This window comes from Schistocerca piceifrons, chromosome 8 (assembly GCF_021461385.2).
Source record: "Schistocerca piceifrons isolate TAMUIC-IGC-003096 chromosome 8, iqSchPice1.1, whole genome shotgun sequence".
Lineage (NCBI taxonomy): Eukaryota > Metazoa > Arthropoda > Insecta > Orthoptera > Acrididae > Schistocerca > Schistocerca piceifrons.
This window is the reverse complement of record NC_060145.1, coordinates 207,533,456-207,550,021: the sequence shown is the minus strand read 5'-3', so window position 1 is coordinate 207,550,021 and position 16,566 is coordinate 207,533,456. Positions and strand designations below refer to the sequence as shown.

The window sequence follows — 16,566 nt, the reverse complement described above, 5'->3', positions numbered from 1 at the left end:
AGTGTATTCCAGTCAACATTGTCGAAAGGTTTCTCTTAAGTCTACAAAACCTATAAACGTAGGTTGGTTTTCTTTAACCTATCTTGTAAACAATGTCGTACGGTCGGTATTGCTTCGTGTGTTCCAATATTTCTCCAGAATCCAAACTCATCTTCCCCAAGCTGAGCTTCTACCAGTTTTACCATTCTTCTGTAAATAATTCGTGTCAATATTTTGCAACCATCGCTTATTAAACTAATAGTTCGGTAATTTTTCACACGTGTCAACACCTTCTTTCTTTGAAATTGGAATTACTACGTCCTTCTTCAAGTCTTGGAGTACTTGCTGTGTCTCACATATCTTGGACGTCAGGTGTAATAGTTCTACGACGACTGGCTCTCCAAGGCTATTAGTAGTTCTGATGGAATGTCGTCTACTTCCGGGGCTTTGTTTCGACTTAGGTCTTACAGAGCTCTGTCAAATTCTTCCCGCAGTATCAAATGTTCCTTCTCGTCTTCATTTGTTTTCTCTTCGCTTCCTATAATATTGCCTCCAAGTTCATTTCCCTTCTACAGCCCCTCTACATGTTCCTTCCGTCTTTCGCTTTTCCTTTCTTTTCTTAGTACTGAGCTCTTGGTTTTCATACAGCTTCTTCCCTGTAATCTAAGGGCTATTTAGTTTTCCTATAGGTGGTATCTATCTTTCCCTTCGTCATACATGCTTCTATACTCTCACATTTATCCTTAGCCATTCCTGTTTAGCCATTTTGCACTTTCTGTCAATCTCATCTTTTAGAGGTTTGTGTTCTCTTTTACCTGTTTCATTTGTTGCATTTGTTGCATTTTTGTATACTTCTCCTTTAACAAATTAAATTCAATATCTTCTGTGATATCTGGTTTTTTCTACTACTCGATGTCGTTTTACCTATTCGAACCGCTGCCACTTCCACTGTTTCATCTGTAAAAGCTCCCATTCGTCTTCCACTGTATTTCTCTCTCCTGTTTCAGGAAATAGTTTTTAATACTATCTTTGAAACTCTCAACAACGCCTAGTTCTGTTTCTTTCAACTTATGTAGGTCTCATCTCCTTACTTTACTAACTTTTTCTTCGGATTCTTCAGTTTTAATCTACACGCCCCCGGTAGCTGAGTGGTCAGTGTGACTGAATGTCAATCCTCAGGGCCCGGGTTCGATTCCCGGCTGGGTCGGAGATTTTTCTCCGCAAAAGGAGTGGGTGTTGTGTTGTCCTAATCATTATCATTTCATCCCCATCAACGCGCAAGTCGCGAAGTTGCGTCAAATCGAAAGACTTGCACCCGGCGAACGGTATACCCGACGGAAGGCCCTAGTCACACGACATTTACATTTACAACATGAAAATTATGATCTGAGTCCGCGTCTTCCTCTGGAAATGTCTCACATTTTGAAAATCTGGTTCCGAAATCTCTGTCTTGCTACTATACAATCAACCTGCCATACGACATCTGTTTAAAATCTCAGAGTACGATATCGGGAACTATAATTCAAAATAATACGGTACAAGCAGATGTTTTGATGTCATCGCTGCCAATACCATTATGTGAGGCTGTTTCCCTTCTTACTCGACTGTGTAATGAGGATTCTCTTTGGCCCAAATGACGATATTTCTGGTGCTGAGCTGCGATAAGTGGCACATTCATCTGAAAACATGGCATTGGCACGGTTCAATGAATTTGTAAATTGAGTTAAAAACGCACAGCATGCTAAAACTCTCTTATTTCGATCTGTATCCGATAACACGTTCACGAACGTCGGTCGAAAGGGTCTGACCTTTACGTCTTTATTCACGTGATCTCGCATCGTTGTCCTCGGTATACTCTGAAGCACCTTTGTGTGTCCACTTCTTAGGAGATTGTTCGGTTTAGTGCAGACTCCGCGGCCTGTCTTTAACACTGAAAACAGCAATAGCACGTCTTTCCCGATCCAAAAATGTTGGCTTTCGTGGTGCAGCCATATTAAACCTTTCCTGGAATGCCCCATAATCTGTCTTATTGTCAACCCTGTGTGCTGTCGTTCGTGCTCGCCCTCGCTTGTCACTAAACATTCCTCAATAGTGTAACTATGACCGCTCTCATCTATCACGCATCTAGCTATGCGTTCGTACTCCATAGCTATGGAGTATGAACGCACGAGGATTCTGGTACAGACGTCGAGATACTGGGACAGCGTTGTTAGAGAGGCCATCGAAATTCGCACCAATGACGACCTCATAAACCGTGACTGTGGCTATAATCTTAGCAAGGCTTGGGAACCAGCGATTGGGTTAATCAAGAGTAAATCGAGCAAACGTATAGTTGTGACGACCACGGTGGACAGAGCCATCACACCGACGTCGTCTCAGACACCGTCGCAATCTGTTCCACCGCGCGACCGTGGCGCGGGGCGCGGACAGCGGAGTGAGCGCTCCGCGGGCGGAGGGTATTTAAATCGGCCGCCGCCGCGACCGAACCCAGTTCCCTCTGAGCAGCCATAGCGTACGGATCTCCGTGCCGGCACGTTCACAGGAGCTCAGTCCGTCAGTTCACCTGATGATAGCGACATGTATGATCGCCGAAATATTGTGCCCGTTGGACACTGTAGACCGGCAGTACACCCGTGGATATTTTGATTATCAAATACGCCGGAAGAAACTCAAGAATCACAAAATACCACACTCTGCGTATCAAGGATCGGACAGTTTGTTGGTAGGTTTGTGGAGGTATGTAACAGTAATCCGCGTAAAAAACGGGCCATTGATTTGCGTGCACTGTTATGGCGCCCGATAGCAACCCAGATGGTTTCCATAGGATTTACATCAGGCGAATTTGGTCGCCGAGACATCAACGTGAGTTCCCTATAGCGCTCCTCAAAAAATTATAGCACGGTTCTGGTTCCGAGACGCGGACCATTATACTGCTGAAAGATGACATCGACATCGGGGAAGCCGACCCGTGTGGGCGAGCGGTTCTAGGCGCTTCAGTCTGGAACCGCGCAACCGCTACTGTCGCAGGTTCGAATACTGCCTCGGGCATGGATGTGTGTGATGTCCTTAGGTTAGTTAGGTTTAAGTAGTTCTGAGGTCTAGGAGACTGATGACCCCAGATGTTAAGTCCCATAGTGCTCTGAAGGGATGTAGGTGGTTCGCAGCTGTCAGCGTGTATTAGATTACTACCACCGGTCCAATGCAAGTGCAGGAGAATGTCTCCCACGGCATAATACTGCTCCTACCAGCGTGCGCCCGTGGCGCGCTGCGTCTTTCGAGCCGGGGTTCACCTCGGTGACGGCGTTTGTGGAGGCGACCATCGCCGGCCGGAGTGGCCGAGCGGTTCTAGGCGCTACAGTCTGGAACCGCGCGACCGCTACGGTCGCAGGTTCGAATCCTGCCTCGGGCATGGATGTGTGTGATGTCCTTAGGTTAGGTAGGTTTAAGTAGGTCTAAGTTCTAGGGGACTGATGACCTTAGAAGTTAAGTCCCATAGTGCTCAGAGCCATTTTTTGAGGCGACCATCGACCTAGTGTAGCAAAATTCTGATTCACCCTGTGAGGGTACTGGTGTGTAGCATCTGTAAGTGGTTGTTCTTTGGAGGGCGACAATTCCCAGTGGCGCAGAGAGTCGCAAGCAGAGGCAGTTGTTGAGAGGCTGTGGAAGGTGTAGGCTGCGTGAGCCAAAGGCGGTTGCGTAGCGAAGGATTTATCTCTAAGTTTAATAGTAGTGGCACACAGTTGGAATAGTAGTGTGTTTATGTTTGTGCAGTGTGATAAAGGAAATAAATTAAATTTTACCAATTCTTAATGCGTCTCCATCAGTTAGTACCACACCATTGCATTTAACAATGAACGAAGTATCGATATACATTGTCAACTACAACATGAGGATTGTAACATAGCAATCATTAATTAACCCATATAATCTCCAAGGAGACGGGAGCTTATAACCCGAAGAGCAGACACGTTTCCATTGATCGACGGCCGAATCGCGGTGGTCCCGTGCCCACTGAAATCGTAACTGACGGAAGTCATTGAGCCATCATGTGTAACCACGGGTGGTCAGCTGCGGAGCTCCATGATCTAGGTACGATGAATGGAGCGCTCCGAAACACTTGTGCGTGCACAAGCAGAGAAGCTACAGATCGTCTATCCTACTTCACAGGGTAGACAAGCGTCTGGACACCACGTTCTGTGAAGAGTCGTGGAAGTCCAACCATTTAGCGTCTATTGGTAGTTTCACTGTGATTCTACCTCTTTCCGTAGTTGTCACGACAGTAGCACACTAGACCACCTTCGCCGTTTACAAGACACTCGTTCACAACTTGTGCGTAATAATAATCTGTCCTTTGTCATAGTCCCTTATCTCAAAGGATTTTCCCATTTGAAGCCCACATCTTCTCCAGAGTGATCCCCCGTCCGTGTCTGCTCCGCTTACATACTTTTGTTACACGTCGCGTGCCCGCAACGCCACTAGGCTGTATCGAACATCGCAGTGGAAAGTGGTCACTGTTTTGGCTGATCATCGTACGAGGGACGATAGAAAAGTTTCGTTTGAGCGCGTTGCAGCAGCCTGTGCTTATGGTAGGGCGAGTCCGATGCGGGTATATAAGCACCTATATGTAGGCAAGGGACTAGTGTGGCATTCATGCTTTTCTGATGTTCGTGAGGTAAATGCAGAAACGTGAACTATGACGACGTTATTACCAAATGCATCCAAACAAGACCAAAGTGCTGTTATTCTTTTCTTGACTGCCGAAGAGCAACACTGGTAGACATCCATTGGAGAATGAAGGATGTGTATGGGGCAGCAAGTCTCTCGAAAAACACCGTTCTGGAATTGTGCGGGACAAAAAGTGGTTCTGGTTCGTAATAATGCACGTACCCATACCCATATCTTATGTTATGCTAACTCAAGTGGGAGACACTCCAGCACAGGCCCTGTAGTCTTGATATCACCTCATGCGATTAGGACGCCTTTGGTCCCTTAAAAATGGCCTTGAAGGTTCGACGATTCTTGTTGGAGGAGCGGGTATCTGCAACCTGGTGCGTCGGTGAGATTATTGCCTCAATGCTCACGGCTATTTTCCCTGGTTAGCATACCAGTTCTGGAGTGTACGTCCTTCGAACGGAAACTTTTTCATTGCTCCTTATATTTGTATTTAACAGAAAATTTATCCACTTGCTATTACCAATCTGCATTTCATATCATCTCTACCTAAAACCGTGTGACATCGAATGAATGTTTTCGAAATACCCGAAATAACATAAAAAAATTTAGAGAACATCACTTAACACCTCCGGGTTGAGATGCCGTGTGCAACGGTCGCAGGTTCGAATCCTGCCTCGGGCATGGATGTGTGTGATGTCCTTAGGTTAGTTAGGTTTAAGTAGTTCTAAGTTCTAGGGGACTGCTGACCACAGCTGTTAAGTCCCATAGTGCTCAGAGCCATTTGAACCATTTTTTGGTCCATACATAAGACTCTCCACTGACGTTTCGCCTTCGACTGCGGAAGGTGAAACGTCAGGGTAGAGTCTTATGAATGGAATGGTTCAAATAGCTCTGAGCACTATGGGACTTAACATCTATGGTCATCAGTCCCCTAGAACTTAGAACTACTTAAACCTAACTAACCTAAGGACATCACACAACACCCAGTCATCACGAGGCAGAGTAAATCCCTGACCCCGCCGGGAACTTATGAATGGACCACGGCATCTCAGCCCGGAAGTGTTAAGTGATGACAACACCTGCCGTGAAAGCCTTCATTCCATGAGTCTAGAGAACAGTTAATTAGTTACTTGTTTTAGAAAGTAAGGGATGGATACCACTACTTTTTAGACTTTGTACTGCACTTTACCTTTTTTCTTAATCTCTTCTTCCACAAATAATGCTGCAGCGGCCGTTTTGAAATAGCTTTCTAAAACTACAAAGTGGAAGTGTCCAAAAAAACTTCGATTTGGAGTTACGACATCCGCGAAATTAGCAATATATGAATCTTATACGCTTAAGGACGAAAATCTACCAGTTTTAATTTCCTGTATAATTTTTATAACCTTTGGCGTCCTTATCGAGTCATAAATATTAATCTTACATCACCACTCTCTCCGTCAAACTGTACGGTTTCACGTTGTAACTGTTGTAAAAACGTATAATGGCTTCGAGATGTGCGTAATCCAAGGGAAATGACTCAGACTGTTATAAATAAAGTTTATCTATAGATGAACATTGATTGAAGTAGCTCGTCTTACGAGTGAGATAACCGTGATTTGACCTTTGTGGTACTTATCTATTAAAAGCAACTTTCGATTTGCACCAGTAGCACCAAAAATTACCTTTTCTGTTACCAGTAAATAAGTCTGTAAAAGACGAGCAAATGCATGTAATATCAAAGTATCCGCCTTAGTGCAAAATTTGAACAAACAGCGTTATATACAAAGCTCACATAGCAATCCCAGTTTGATGTTGGCAACATGCGCACTACACTAATCTCGCAACATAGGTATTCCCACTCCACATTCCCGACACACGACAATGCCTGAAGACATAAAATCGACGTTGCTGTTCCCAAAACTCTCTCTAAGGCTAAGCGCCAATTGAGACGCATGACACAGAGCGACGCGCACGTTCCGCATAAGTCGCGCTGGTCCTGCAGATATTGCGACGCATACACACACTTCGCACGCGTCCGCATGCTTAGCTGGGTGTTAACGTGCTTGTTGTTAACGTGCTTGTTTCCCATGCAGCAGGCCCGAGTTCTATCCCCGGCTAGGTTGGAGATTTTCTCTGCTTGTGGACTGGGTGTTGTATTGTCCTCATCATCATGTCATTCATATCACCGGCACGCAAGTCGCCCAATGTGGCGTCGACTGAAATAAGACTTGAACTTGGGCGGCCGAACTTCCCGGGATGGGGCCTCCCGCCAACATTGCTGTACCCTCATTTCCACTTCCGTCCGTCCTCGGTAGCTGAGTGGTCAGCGCGACACAATGTCAGTTCTGAGGGCCAGCCGGCACGGTAGCTCAGCGTGTTCGGTCAGAGGGTTAGCTGCGTCTTGCGACGTCCGCCCCGAGCAGTTGCAACGAACTGAAACGAACAAAATGAGATTAAAAAAAACGAGGGCCCGGGTTCTATTCCCGGCTGCGTCAGATGTTTTCTCCGCTCAGGGACTGGGTGTTGTGTTGTCCTAATCATCATCATTTCATCCCCATCGACGCGCAAGTCACCGAAGTGGCGTCGAATCGGAAGGCTTGCACCCGGCGAACTGTCTACCTGACGGGAGGCCCTAGTCACACGACATTTAAATTTTATTTCCACTTCCCACGCGCCGATTGGCGACGCTCTGCCCTGACAGAACCGCAGCGCGCGCACGCTGCAAGCTTTCTCAAACGATTTTACAACAACCATTCGGTGAAAATATTTGATTTTTGCCTTACTTGTAGCGTTATATGTCAGCTTCGTGGCGAAGTGCCCATCCTCTCGCTACGCTCATACTTATTGTGATACACACATTTCGGTAAGATACCACGCAAAATTCGAAAAGTTTGCAATAAAAAATAGGTGTCGCTATGAATTTGCTTTTGGTGCGTATTACACCATATGTTGCTGCGTATGAAATTTAGCTAAAATGTTGAATTTTTGCTTAGACTTGGAAGGAGGTCTCTGTCTCCAATCTCGATAAAATCGATCCTTTGTAGCGCATTCATTCCCGACCTCACGCCCGCGAAAATGAAATATTCGCATCCCTCATATCTCCTAAGCTGCTCGAGATATGGAAGCGAGATTTTGGCGAATGATGGCACACAAGGAGGGAAGTATTTTCCAGTTGATAAACACACTGAACTACCTTATCTATGACGTGACATGAGAAGTTGTACTTTCTATTTTTTTTTTTCATTCCAATGACTGTAGTTTTATAAGAGTTATCGACAGCTAGTGAAATAAGAGTTCCGTACTATGACCGTAAGCATGAAATTTATTCTTTTATGTCACCGCAAATCGACACACTGAGGTTTTTCGTAAGCTATTAAGCTCTCTGGCCGTCAGTTACTTGTTTAATGTGACACACTCTTTCAGAATACTGTTGCAACAGCTGCTGCAAAAATGAATTTGTGCAAATTATACTGTGTTTTGCAAAGGAAGTACAATTAAACCTGTCAACTAGATAAATGTGGCCGTTACTCATAAATGGTGACGCTGCTTCGAATGACAAAAGGTTAACAATTCATACAAAGATAAACCGTCAGTTCTGTTCGAATTTTGGTTGAAACCCATAACCCATCGTATTTTTAACGCTGAGCTACTCTAATAGAAACTTACGAAATGATTTTATTCCTCTTCTGCATCTGAGTAGTATTAAAATGATGGCTCTACTCAAATGAGGGCTCTACTCAGATGCAGAAGAGGAATAAAATCCTTTCGTAAGTTTGCATTATAGTCGCTCAGTGTTAAAAATACGATGGGTTACGGGTTTCAACCAAAATTCGAACAGAACTGACGGTTTATCTTGTGTGAATTGTTAACCTTTTGTCATTCGAAGCAGCATCACCATTTATGAGTAACGGCCACATTTCTCTTGTTGACAAGTTTAATTGTACTTCCTTTGCCAAAACACAGTATAATTTGCACAAATTCATTTTTGCAGCAGCCATTGCAACAGTATTCTGAGTGTGTCACATTAAACAAGTAACGGACGTCCAGAGAGCACGAGAAACCTCAGTGTGTCGGTTTGCGGCGACATAAGGGAAGAAATTTCATGTTTATTTTCATACTAGGAAACTCTTTGTTTCGCCAACTGACGATAACTCTTAAAAAATTATAGTCATTGGAGTGCAAAAAATCAAATAGGAGGTGTAGCTTCTGGTACATCGCCACTGATAAGAATGTTCCGTGTGTTTGCGAATTGCCAAAATATTCTTCTCCTTGTGTGCTACCATTCGCCAAAATCTCGTTACGATATCTAGGAGTTATGAGGGATGCTGTGAATATTTCCTTCCCGCGGGCATGAGATCGGGAGTGAAGGTGCTACATAGGATTCGTTTCTGGAGATCGGAGACAGATAGAGACCTCCTTCCATGTCATACGCAGCAACGTATGGTGTAATACGCACCAAACAAAAAATTATAGCGACACCTATTTTTCACGGCAAACTTTTCGAATTTTGCATAGTGTTTTACTAAAATGTGTATATCACAAAAAGTATGAGCATTAGCAAGGCGATGGGCACTTCGCTACGAAGCTGACATTTAACGCTACAAGCAAGGCAAAAATCAAACATTATTGCTGAATAGTTTATGTAAAATCGTTTGGCAAAGATTACAGGGTGCGCGCGAACTTCGATTCTGTCAGGTCCGATCGTCGCCAACTGGCGCGTGCAAAGTATGCCGAGCTTAAAATATCGATAGTTGTACTCTGTACCAAATATTATGAAAGGTAGTTAGCACCCTTACTGACCAGACGCTTGCACTTCACATACTCGCTATGTGCTTTTATTACACTTCAGCCTACAATCATAGCGCCGTTTGTCTCATTTCTGTTCTGAAATTACTAGTTCTTGCAGCTATTTTTTGCTACTAAAGAAGCAAAGTATTGTGTTACTAGAGGGTGTCCGGGAAGTAGGGACGGATATTAAAGTGTTATACAACATACAAAATTTATGGAAACTGTAATGTATCTTTACAAACACATTAAGTACCTTCTCCGATTTAAGTATGAAAAATTATTACCTCCATATGATAATCCAAGGCCGCGCGGAAACGAGCAGTACATTCATTGAAGTTCTCGATGATGCTCTCACAGATATCTGGTGGGGTGCCTTTAACAGCCCTTTTAATTTCATCCATCAATTGGTGTATTTTTTGTGGTTTGTTCACATACACTTTTGATTTCACAAATCCCCACAAAAGTCACAAGTTGTAAGATAGCGTGATCTGGCAGGCCATTCCTGGTTGCCACACATACAGATAATTTTTTGAGGAAACTTTTCATTCAGCAGAGCAATCGTTTCACGGGATGTATGACACGTCGCACCATCTTGTTGAAACCAAAACTCGTAATTTTCATCAATAAGAAAACATGTTTCGTTAACGATCACCGTTCACAGCGACAGCAGCTCCCTCATTTTCAAAAAAACTATGGGCCGATCACTTTTCCTACCCAGAATCCACACCACACATTCGTGCGTTGTGGATGCGTCTCATCTCCCAAAGTCACTCGCCGATTTTCGTTAACCCAAATTCTGCAGTTCCGCTTATTAACGTATCCACTGAGGTGGAAGCGCGCTTCATCTGAAAAAATTATTCCTTTTGTGACTTTCTCGTTCTCCGTTTGTCGAGCCAAGAACCATTGAGCAAATCGATGTCTCTTTCCATGATCTGTAGGCTTCAACTCTTGTGTAAGTTGAATCTTGTACGCAAGCATTTTAAGATTTTCTGAAAAGATGTCAGGCAGTGAACTTGGTGATAAATCCAATTGTTGAGCTCGTCGGCGAACCGATTTTCTGGGGCTTACGGTCACATTTTCAGGCACGACATCAATATTTTCTTGTTTTCGAAGAGAACGCGATCGTCTTCTTTTCTCAACATTTGAAACAGAACCCGTGGTCTCAAACTTCTTGTTCAATTTCAGAACTGATGATACGGTTGGATCAGCCTTACATCCGAGTGTCACAAGCAATTCGCGAACGTTTGCTGTGGGACTTTCATTGTTTTGTGAAACAACCTTTTATCATTTGGATGCTTTGCTCAGTTGTCACTTGCTCCATGATGAAAATAAACATCTAACAACAATGCTCATAACGCAAAAGCTATCAGGATACTAATGGGTAGGATCACAGATAACAAAAACGTAAAAAAACCACGGTTACTAACCGTCATACGACCAAATGACGCAAAATTCAGATTCGTCCTCTCTTCCCGAATGCCCGTTACATGTTATGAATTAGCGGTGACCTCAGCATGGCGCCTTGAGCTACATTGCGATCTAATCGCTTTCCTGATAACATCAGTGTTAACTCGAATATTTGACAGTGCCGGAGAGCCCTTACCTTAACTTTTTCGACCCTCCTGGCCATTCCCACGACGGTGAGTCCATGCTTCAGCAGCGCCTGAACTATGGCAGCACCGATGCCTGCGCTGGCGCCAGTAACCAGGGCTACGCGTCCCTTGTATTTCTCGATGCCCATTGCTATGTGGACTGACTTACTGGCGCTGCTGTGCAACTAGCTACACGGGTCTGCGGAGACTGCGAACATTCGTGCCGGTCCCGGCGATCTAAGCACGTAACGATAAGCGTATTACGTCATGCGTCAAAGTCACTCATCCGTTTTATCTCTGGAAATCTGTGTAGCCGGCAGAATGACCTTGCACTGGGTAAAAGCTCAAATAGATTTTGCGCTGAAATTACTACCATGTCAAACGAAGTTCTTTTTCTATGACGTTCCGCAACAGCTTCAATCAGGACCTAATAACTGATTTATGTGACATACCATCGGCTTACTTGTGTCGTAAAAAGTTGTACAAACCTTTTTGATAGGCAACAAAGTATACCAATGGTGCTTAAGGGTTTTGATCTCTGTACACACTTCATTTTCAGCTGGTTTCTAGGCCGAGATTATACTGTCAAGCTTTCTTTGAAAAAGTTCCTTTGTCAAATAAAATTTGGTAGTGTAATAAGCAACTTTATCGAAGTTAGCCTATCGTCAAATTTTCTTTGATGAAATCTAGCGTCTCGCCTTCGATTTGATGAAGGAAAGCGTTCGTCTTCTGTTAACTGAATGGAGAAATGTAACCGTTTGTAGCGTTAGCATCGCTCCAACTGTTTGCCGTTTAACGTAGTGTTTATAAATATAACCATAGCGACAAATTCTGTGAACACACGTGATGTTGGCGCATGCATCGAGTGACATTATACTGAGTGCACTATCCGAAAATTACCTCGAGCAATTAAACAGAGAACCGACTCGTGGAGATAACATATTGGACCTACTGATAACAAACAGACCCGAACTTTTCGACTCTGTATGTACAGAACAGGGAATCAGTGATCATAAGGCCGTTGCAGCATCCCTGAATATGGAAGTTAATAGGAATATAAAAAAAGGGAGGAAGGTTTATCTGTTTAGCAAGAGTAATAGAAGGCAGATTTCAGACTACCTAACAGATCAAAACGAAAATTTCTGTTCAGACACTGACAATGTTGAGTGTTTATGGAAAAAGTTCAAGGCAATCGTAAAATGCGTTTTAGACAGGTACGTGCCGAGTAAAACTGTGAGGGACGGGAAAAACCCACCGTGGTACAACAACAAAGTTAGGAAACTACTGCGAAAGCAAAGAGAGCTCCACTCCAAGTTTAAACGCAGCCAAAACCTCTCAGACAAACAGAAGCTAAACGATGTCAAAGTTAGCGTAAGGAGGGCTATGCGTGAAGCGTTCATTGAATTCGAAAGTAAAATTCTATGTACCGACTTGACAGAAAATCCTAGGAAGTTCTGGTCTTACGTTAAATCAGTAAGTGGCTCGAAACAGCATATCCAGACACTACGGGATGATGATGGCATTGAAACAGAGGATGACACGCGTAAAGCTGAAATACTAAACACCTTTTTCCAAAGCTGTTTCACAGAGGAAGACCGCACTGCAGTTCCTTCTCTAAATCCTCGCACAAACGAAAAAATGGCTGACATCGAAATAAGTGTCCAAGGAATAGAAAAGCAACTGGAATCACTCAATAGAGGAAAGTCCACTGGACCTGACGGGATACCAATTCGATTCTACACAGAGTACGCGAAAGAACTTGCCCCCCTTCTAACAGCCGTGTACCGCAAGTCTCTAGAGGAACGGAGGGTTCCAAATGATTGGAAAAGAGCACAGATAGTCCCAGTCTTCAAGAAGGGTCGTCGAGCAGATGTGCAAAACTATAGACCTATATCTCTTACGTCGATCTCTTGTAGAATTTTAGAACATGTTTTTTGCTCGCGTATCATGTCATTTCTGGAAACCCAGAATCTACTATGTAGGAATCAACATGGATTCCGGATACAGCGATCGTGTGAGACCCAACTCGCCTTATTTGTTCATGAGACCCAGAAAATATTAGATACAGGCTCCCAGGTAGATGCTATTTTTCTTGACTTCCGGAAGGCGTTCGATACAGTTCCGCACTGTCGCCTGATAAACAAAGTAAGAGCCTACGGAATATCAGACCAGCTGTGTGGCTGGATTGAAGAGTTTTTAGCAAACAGAACACAGCATGTTGTTATCAATGGAGAGACGTCTACAGACGTTAAAGTAACCTCTGGCGTGCCACAGGGGAGTGTTATGGGACCATTGCTTTTCACAATATATATAAATGACTTAGTAGATAGTGTCGGAAGTTCCATGCGGCTTTTCGCGGATGATGCTGTAGTATACAGAGAAGTTGCTGCATTAGAAAATTGTAGCGAAATACAGGAAGATCTGCAGCGGATAGGCACTTGGTGCAGGGAGTGGCAACTGACCCTTAACATAGACAAATGTAATGTATTGCGAATACATAGAAAGAAGGATCCCTTATTGTATGATTATATGATAGCGGAACAAACACTGGTAGCAGTTACTTCTGTAAAATATCTGGGAGTATGCGTACGGAGCGATTTGAAGTGGAATGATCATATAAAACTAATTGTTGGTAAGGCGGGTACCAGGTTGAGATTCATTGGGAGAGTGCTTAGAAAATGTAGTCCATCGACGAAGGAGGTGGCTTACAAAACACTCGTTCGACCTATACTTGAGTATTGCTCATCAGTGTGGGATCCGTACCAGGTCGGGTTGACGGAGGAGATAGAGAAGATCCAAAGAAGAGCGGCGCGTTTCGTCACTGGGTTATTTGGTAACCGTGATAGCGTTACGGAGATGTTTAATAAACTCAAGTGGCAGACTCTGCAAGAGAGGCGCTCTGCATCGCGGTGTAGCTTGCTGTCCAGGTTTCGAGAGGGTGCGTTTCTGGATGAGATATCGAATATATTGCTTCCCCCTACTTATACTTCCCGAGGAGATCACGAATGTAAAATTAGAGAGATTAGAGCGCGCACGGAGGCTTTCAGACAGTCGTTCTTCCCGCGAACCATACGCGACTGGAACAGGAAAGGGAGGTAATGACAGTGGCACGTAAAGTGCCCTCCGCCACACACCGTTGGGTGGCTTGCGGAGTATCGATGTAGATGTAGATGTAGATGTAGATGCGCAGTGTGGAAACTATGACGTAATATTTGATCATAGTGTAAAATCCGTTTTGGGCCACGTCAAAGAGCTGGACGTGGTGGCCGAGCGGTTCTAGGCGCTTCAGTCCGGAACCGCGCGACTGCTACGGTCGCAGGTTCGAATCCTGCCTCGGGCATGGATGTGTGTGATGTCTTTAGGTTAGTTAGGTTTAAGTAGTTCTAAGTTCTAGGGGACTGATGACCTCAGATGTTAAGTCCCATAGTGCTCAGAGCCATTTTAACCATTTGAGCCACATCAAAGATCTTTGTCAAAGAAATATGGAGAATATGTGATCAAATTTCTTTGCCAAAGAAAATCTGATAGTGTAGTAGCGCCATTAGTAACATTTTCCGTTCTGATGATTCTGTCGTTACAATCTTCTGACGCGATTCGGTATAGAACACAGGTAACAGGCCTCAGAAGAGTAGTAAGGAAGAACTACATATTTTCCATAAAACTTTTTATTTTATTTGTTTCTTTGCCCCGAATTTGCCAGAGAACAGTGGTAGGGAATTAAATTTGCTAGAGAACAGTGGTAGGGAATTATCTGACTACTGGAATTAATTTTAATTCACGAAACTTTAGAAATTATCTGGAAATACAATAATTAAAATTTTTGAAAGAGAAGGACAAGTTTCTGCAATACATTGCCAGATACATGAGGTCTTACTGGGGACTTGTTGCTCTTGTGTTTAACTATAATGGCATCCCCATCTGTTGTCATAAAATGCAGACCGAGCGAGGTGGCGCAGTGGTTAGACACTGGACTCGCATTCGGGAGGACGACGGTTCACTCCCGCGTCCGGTCATCCTGATTTAGGTTTTCCGTGATTTCCCTAAATCATTCCAGGCAAATGCCGGGATGGTTCCTCTGAAAGGGCACGGCCGACTTCCTTCCATAATCCGATGAGACCGATGACTACGCTGTCTGGTCTCCTTCCCCAAAACAACCAACCAACCAATCATAAAATGCAGTTCGACGAAATTTATGTGAGATTGCATGCAATTAGCAGAACACGTCATGTAGAAGTAAGGACAAACCTGTTAACCAAAAAAATACTTAATTTTGTAAATCTTTGTACTGAATCACAGACGATATGTATCCAATAGATATACTACCGTAATTGTATTAGTGAGGATTATTGTCTAAGATTTTTCTATATAAAGAGGAGGATGTATGCTCCCGTTGTCTTGTTAAACAATGACTTTCCGCTTCTCTTGTTCGTCGTCTTGCTAGTTCTTTTGTTCTCGTAAATGTGAAAACAGCGTTAGCGTGTCTGTAACCGTATGTGCAATCAGTTAACTGTTAAAGTACCCAATTGTTAAAAACTCATTATTCCATGCCTTTATTCCGCAGTTTTGTGTACCTTGTGTCAATACATAACTTCAGCAGCATTATTTCAGCGTTTATAGCAGGCCGACGGCAAAACAATCTAGCAGCGCCTGATCGAGCAGATCGCCGCCATTAAGCGGCAAAATTGAATTAACCTTTTTCTTTCTAGCAACGCTCATATCACCGCAACTAATGCTAATACTTACCTTCACGGGACTAGGCGCATCTGGCGCAGCCAAAATTTTATGGTTTTTTTCCAAGTAGGTGGATTTTAAATAATTTTTTGTGTTGCTTGCTGGGCTATGCGTAACGAAGAGCCATTACTACTATTCCCTCAGTTAAATAGTATGAGACCAACTAAATGAGAACTGAGGTTAATCCAAACAATCACTGTTTGCTATTTAATTTCGGTGAGAGATTTCACAGGGAATTTTGTGTTATAATGTCTGTATACGACGTAGTTGTTAGGACTAGCCACATATGTGTGTTACCCCCTGATTTTAAAATCAAGCTCTCATGCTAGCTAAGACGGAAAGTATTGTTAACTGCAATAATTCATTACAAGACTCAATGAAATAACCCTGTGGCAAATTAGTAAACGACACGTTAGGTATATGGGCTCGAACCCAAAGAAATTACATCAGCCGCAATTTCTAGTAATGAACTTCATCCACGACAAACTTAAAAAGTTAAATAACAACTAAAAGTATTAATCAATTGTCATTAAAACATTTTCCCATTAACTGTAACTTTTTAGAGACATTATATTTGATGCGTCCTGCCACAAATTCCTCTCCTGTTCCAACTTCTTCATCTCAGAGTACCACTTGCAACCTACGTCCTCAATTATCTGTTGGATGCATTCCAATCTGCCTTCTTCCAGAGGTCTTGCTGTCTACAGCTCCTTCAAGTTCCATGAAAATTATTCCCTGTTGTGACACAAGTCCATCATCCTGCCCCCACCCCTTTCTTGTCAATGTTTTGCATAGGTATCTTTCGCCGACTATTCTGTTG

General features: G+C 43.5%; 1 protein-coding gene across 1 annotated transcript in view; it reads right to left on the bottom strand.

Moving 5' to 3' along the window:
* The window catches only part of LOC124712212 (farnesol dehydrogenase-like), an 88,163-nt gene extending 76,879 nt beyond the window's left edge, over positions 1-11,284 (bottom strand). The window contains exons 1-2 of the mRNA XM_047242507.1: positions 11,280-11,284; positions 11,027-11,192 (exon numbers count right to left, since the gene is read on the bottom strand). Coding sequence (XP_047098463.1) covers positions 11,027-11,192; positions 11,280-11,284 — 171 coding nt within the window. The remainder of the gene's footprint in view (positions 1-11,026; positions 11,193-11,279) is intronic.
* Positions 11,285-16,566: the final 5,282 nt, after the last annotated feature.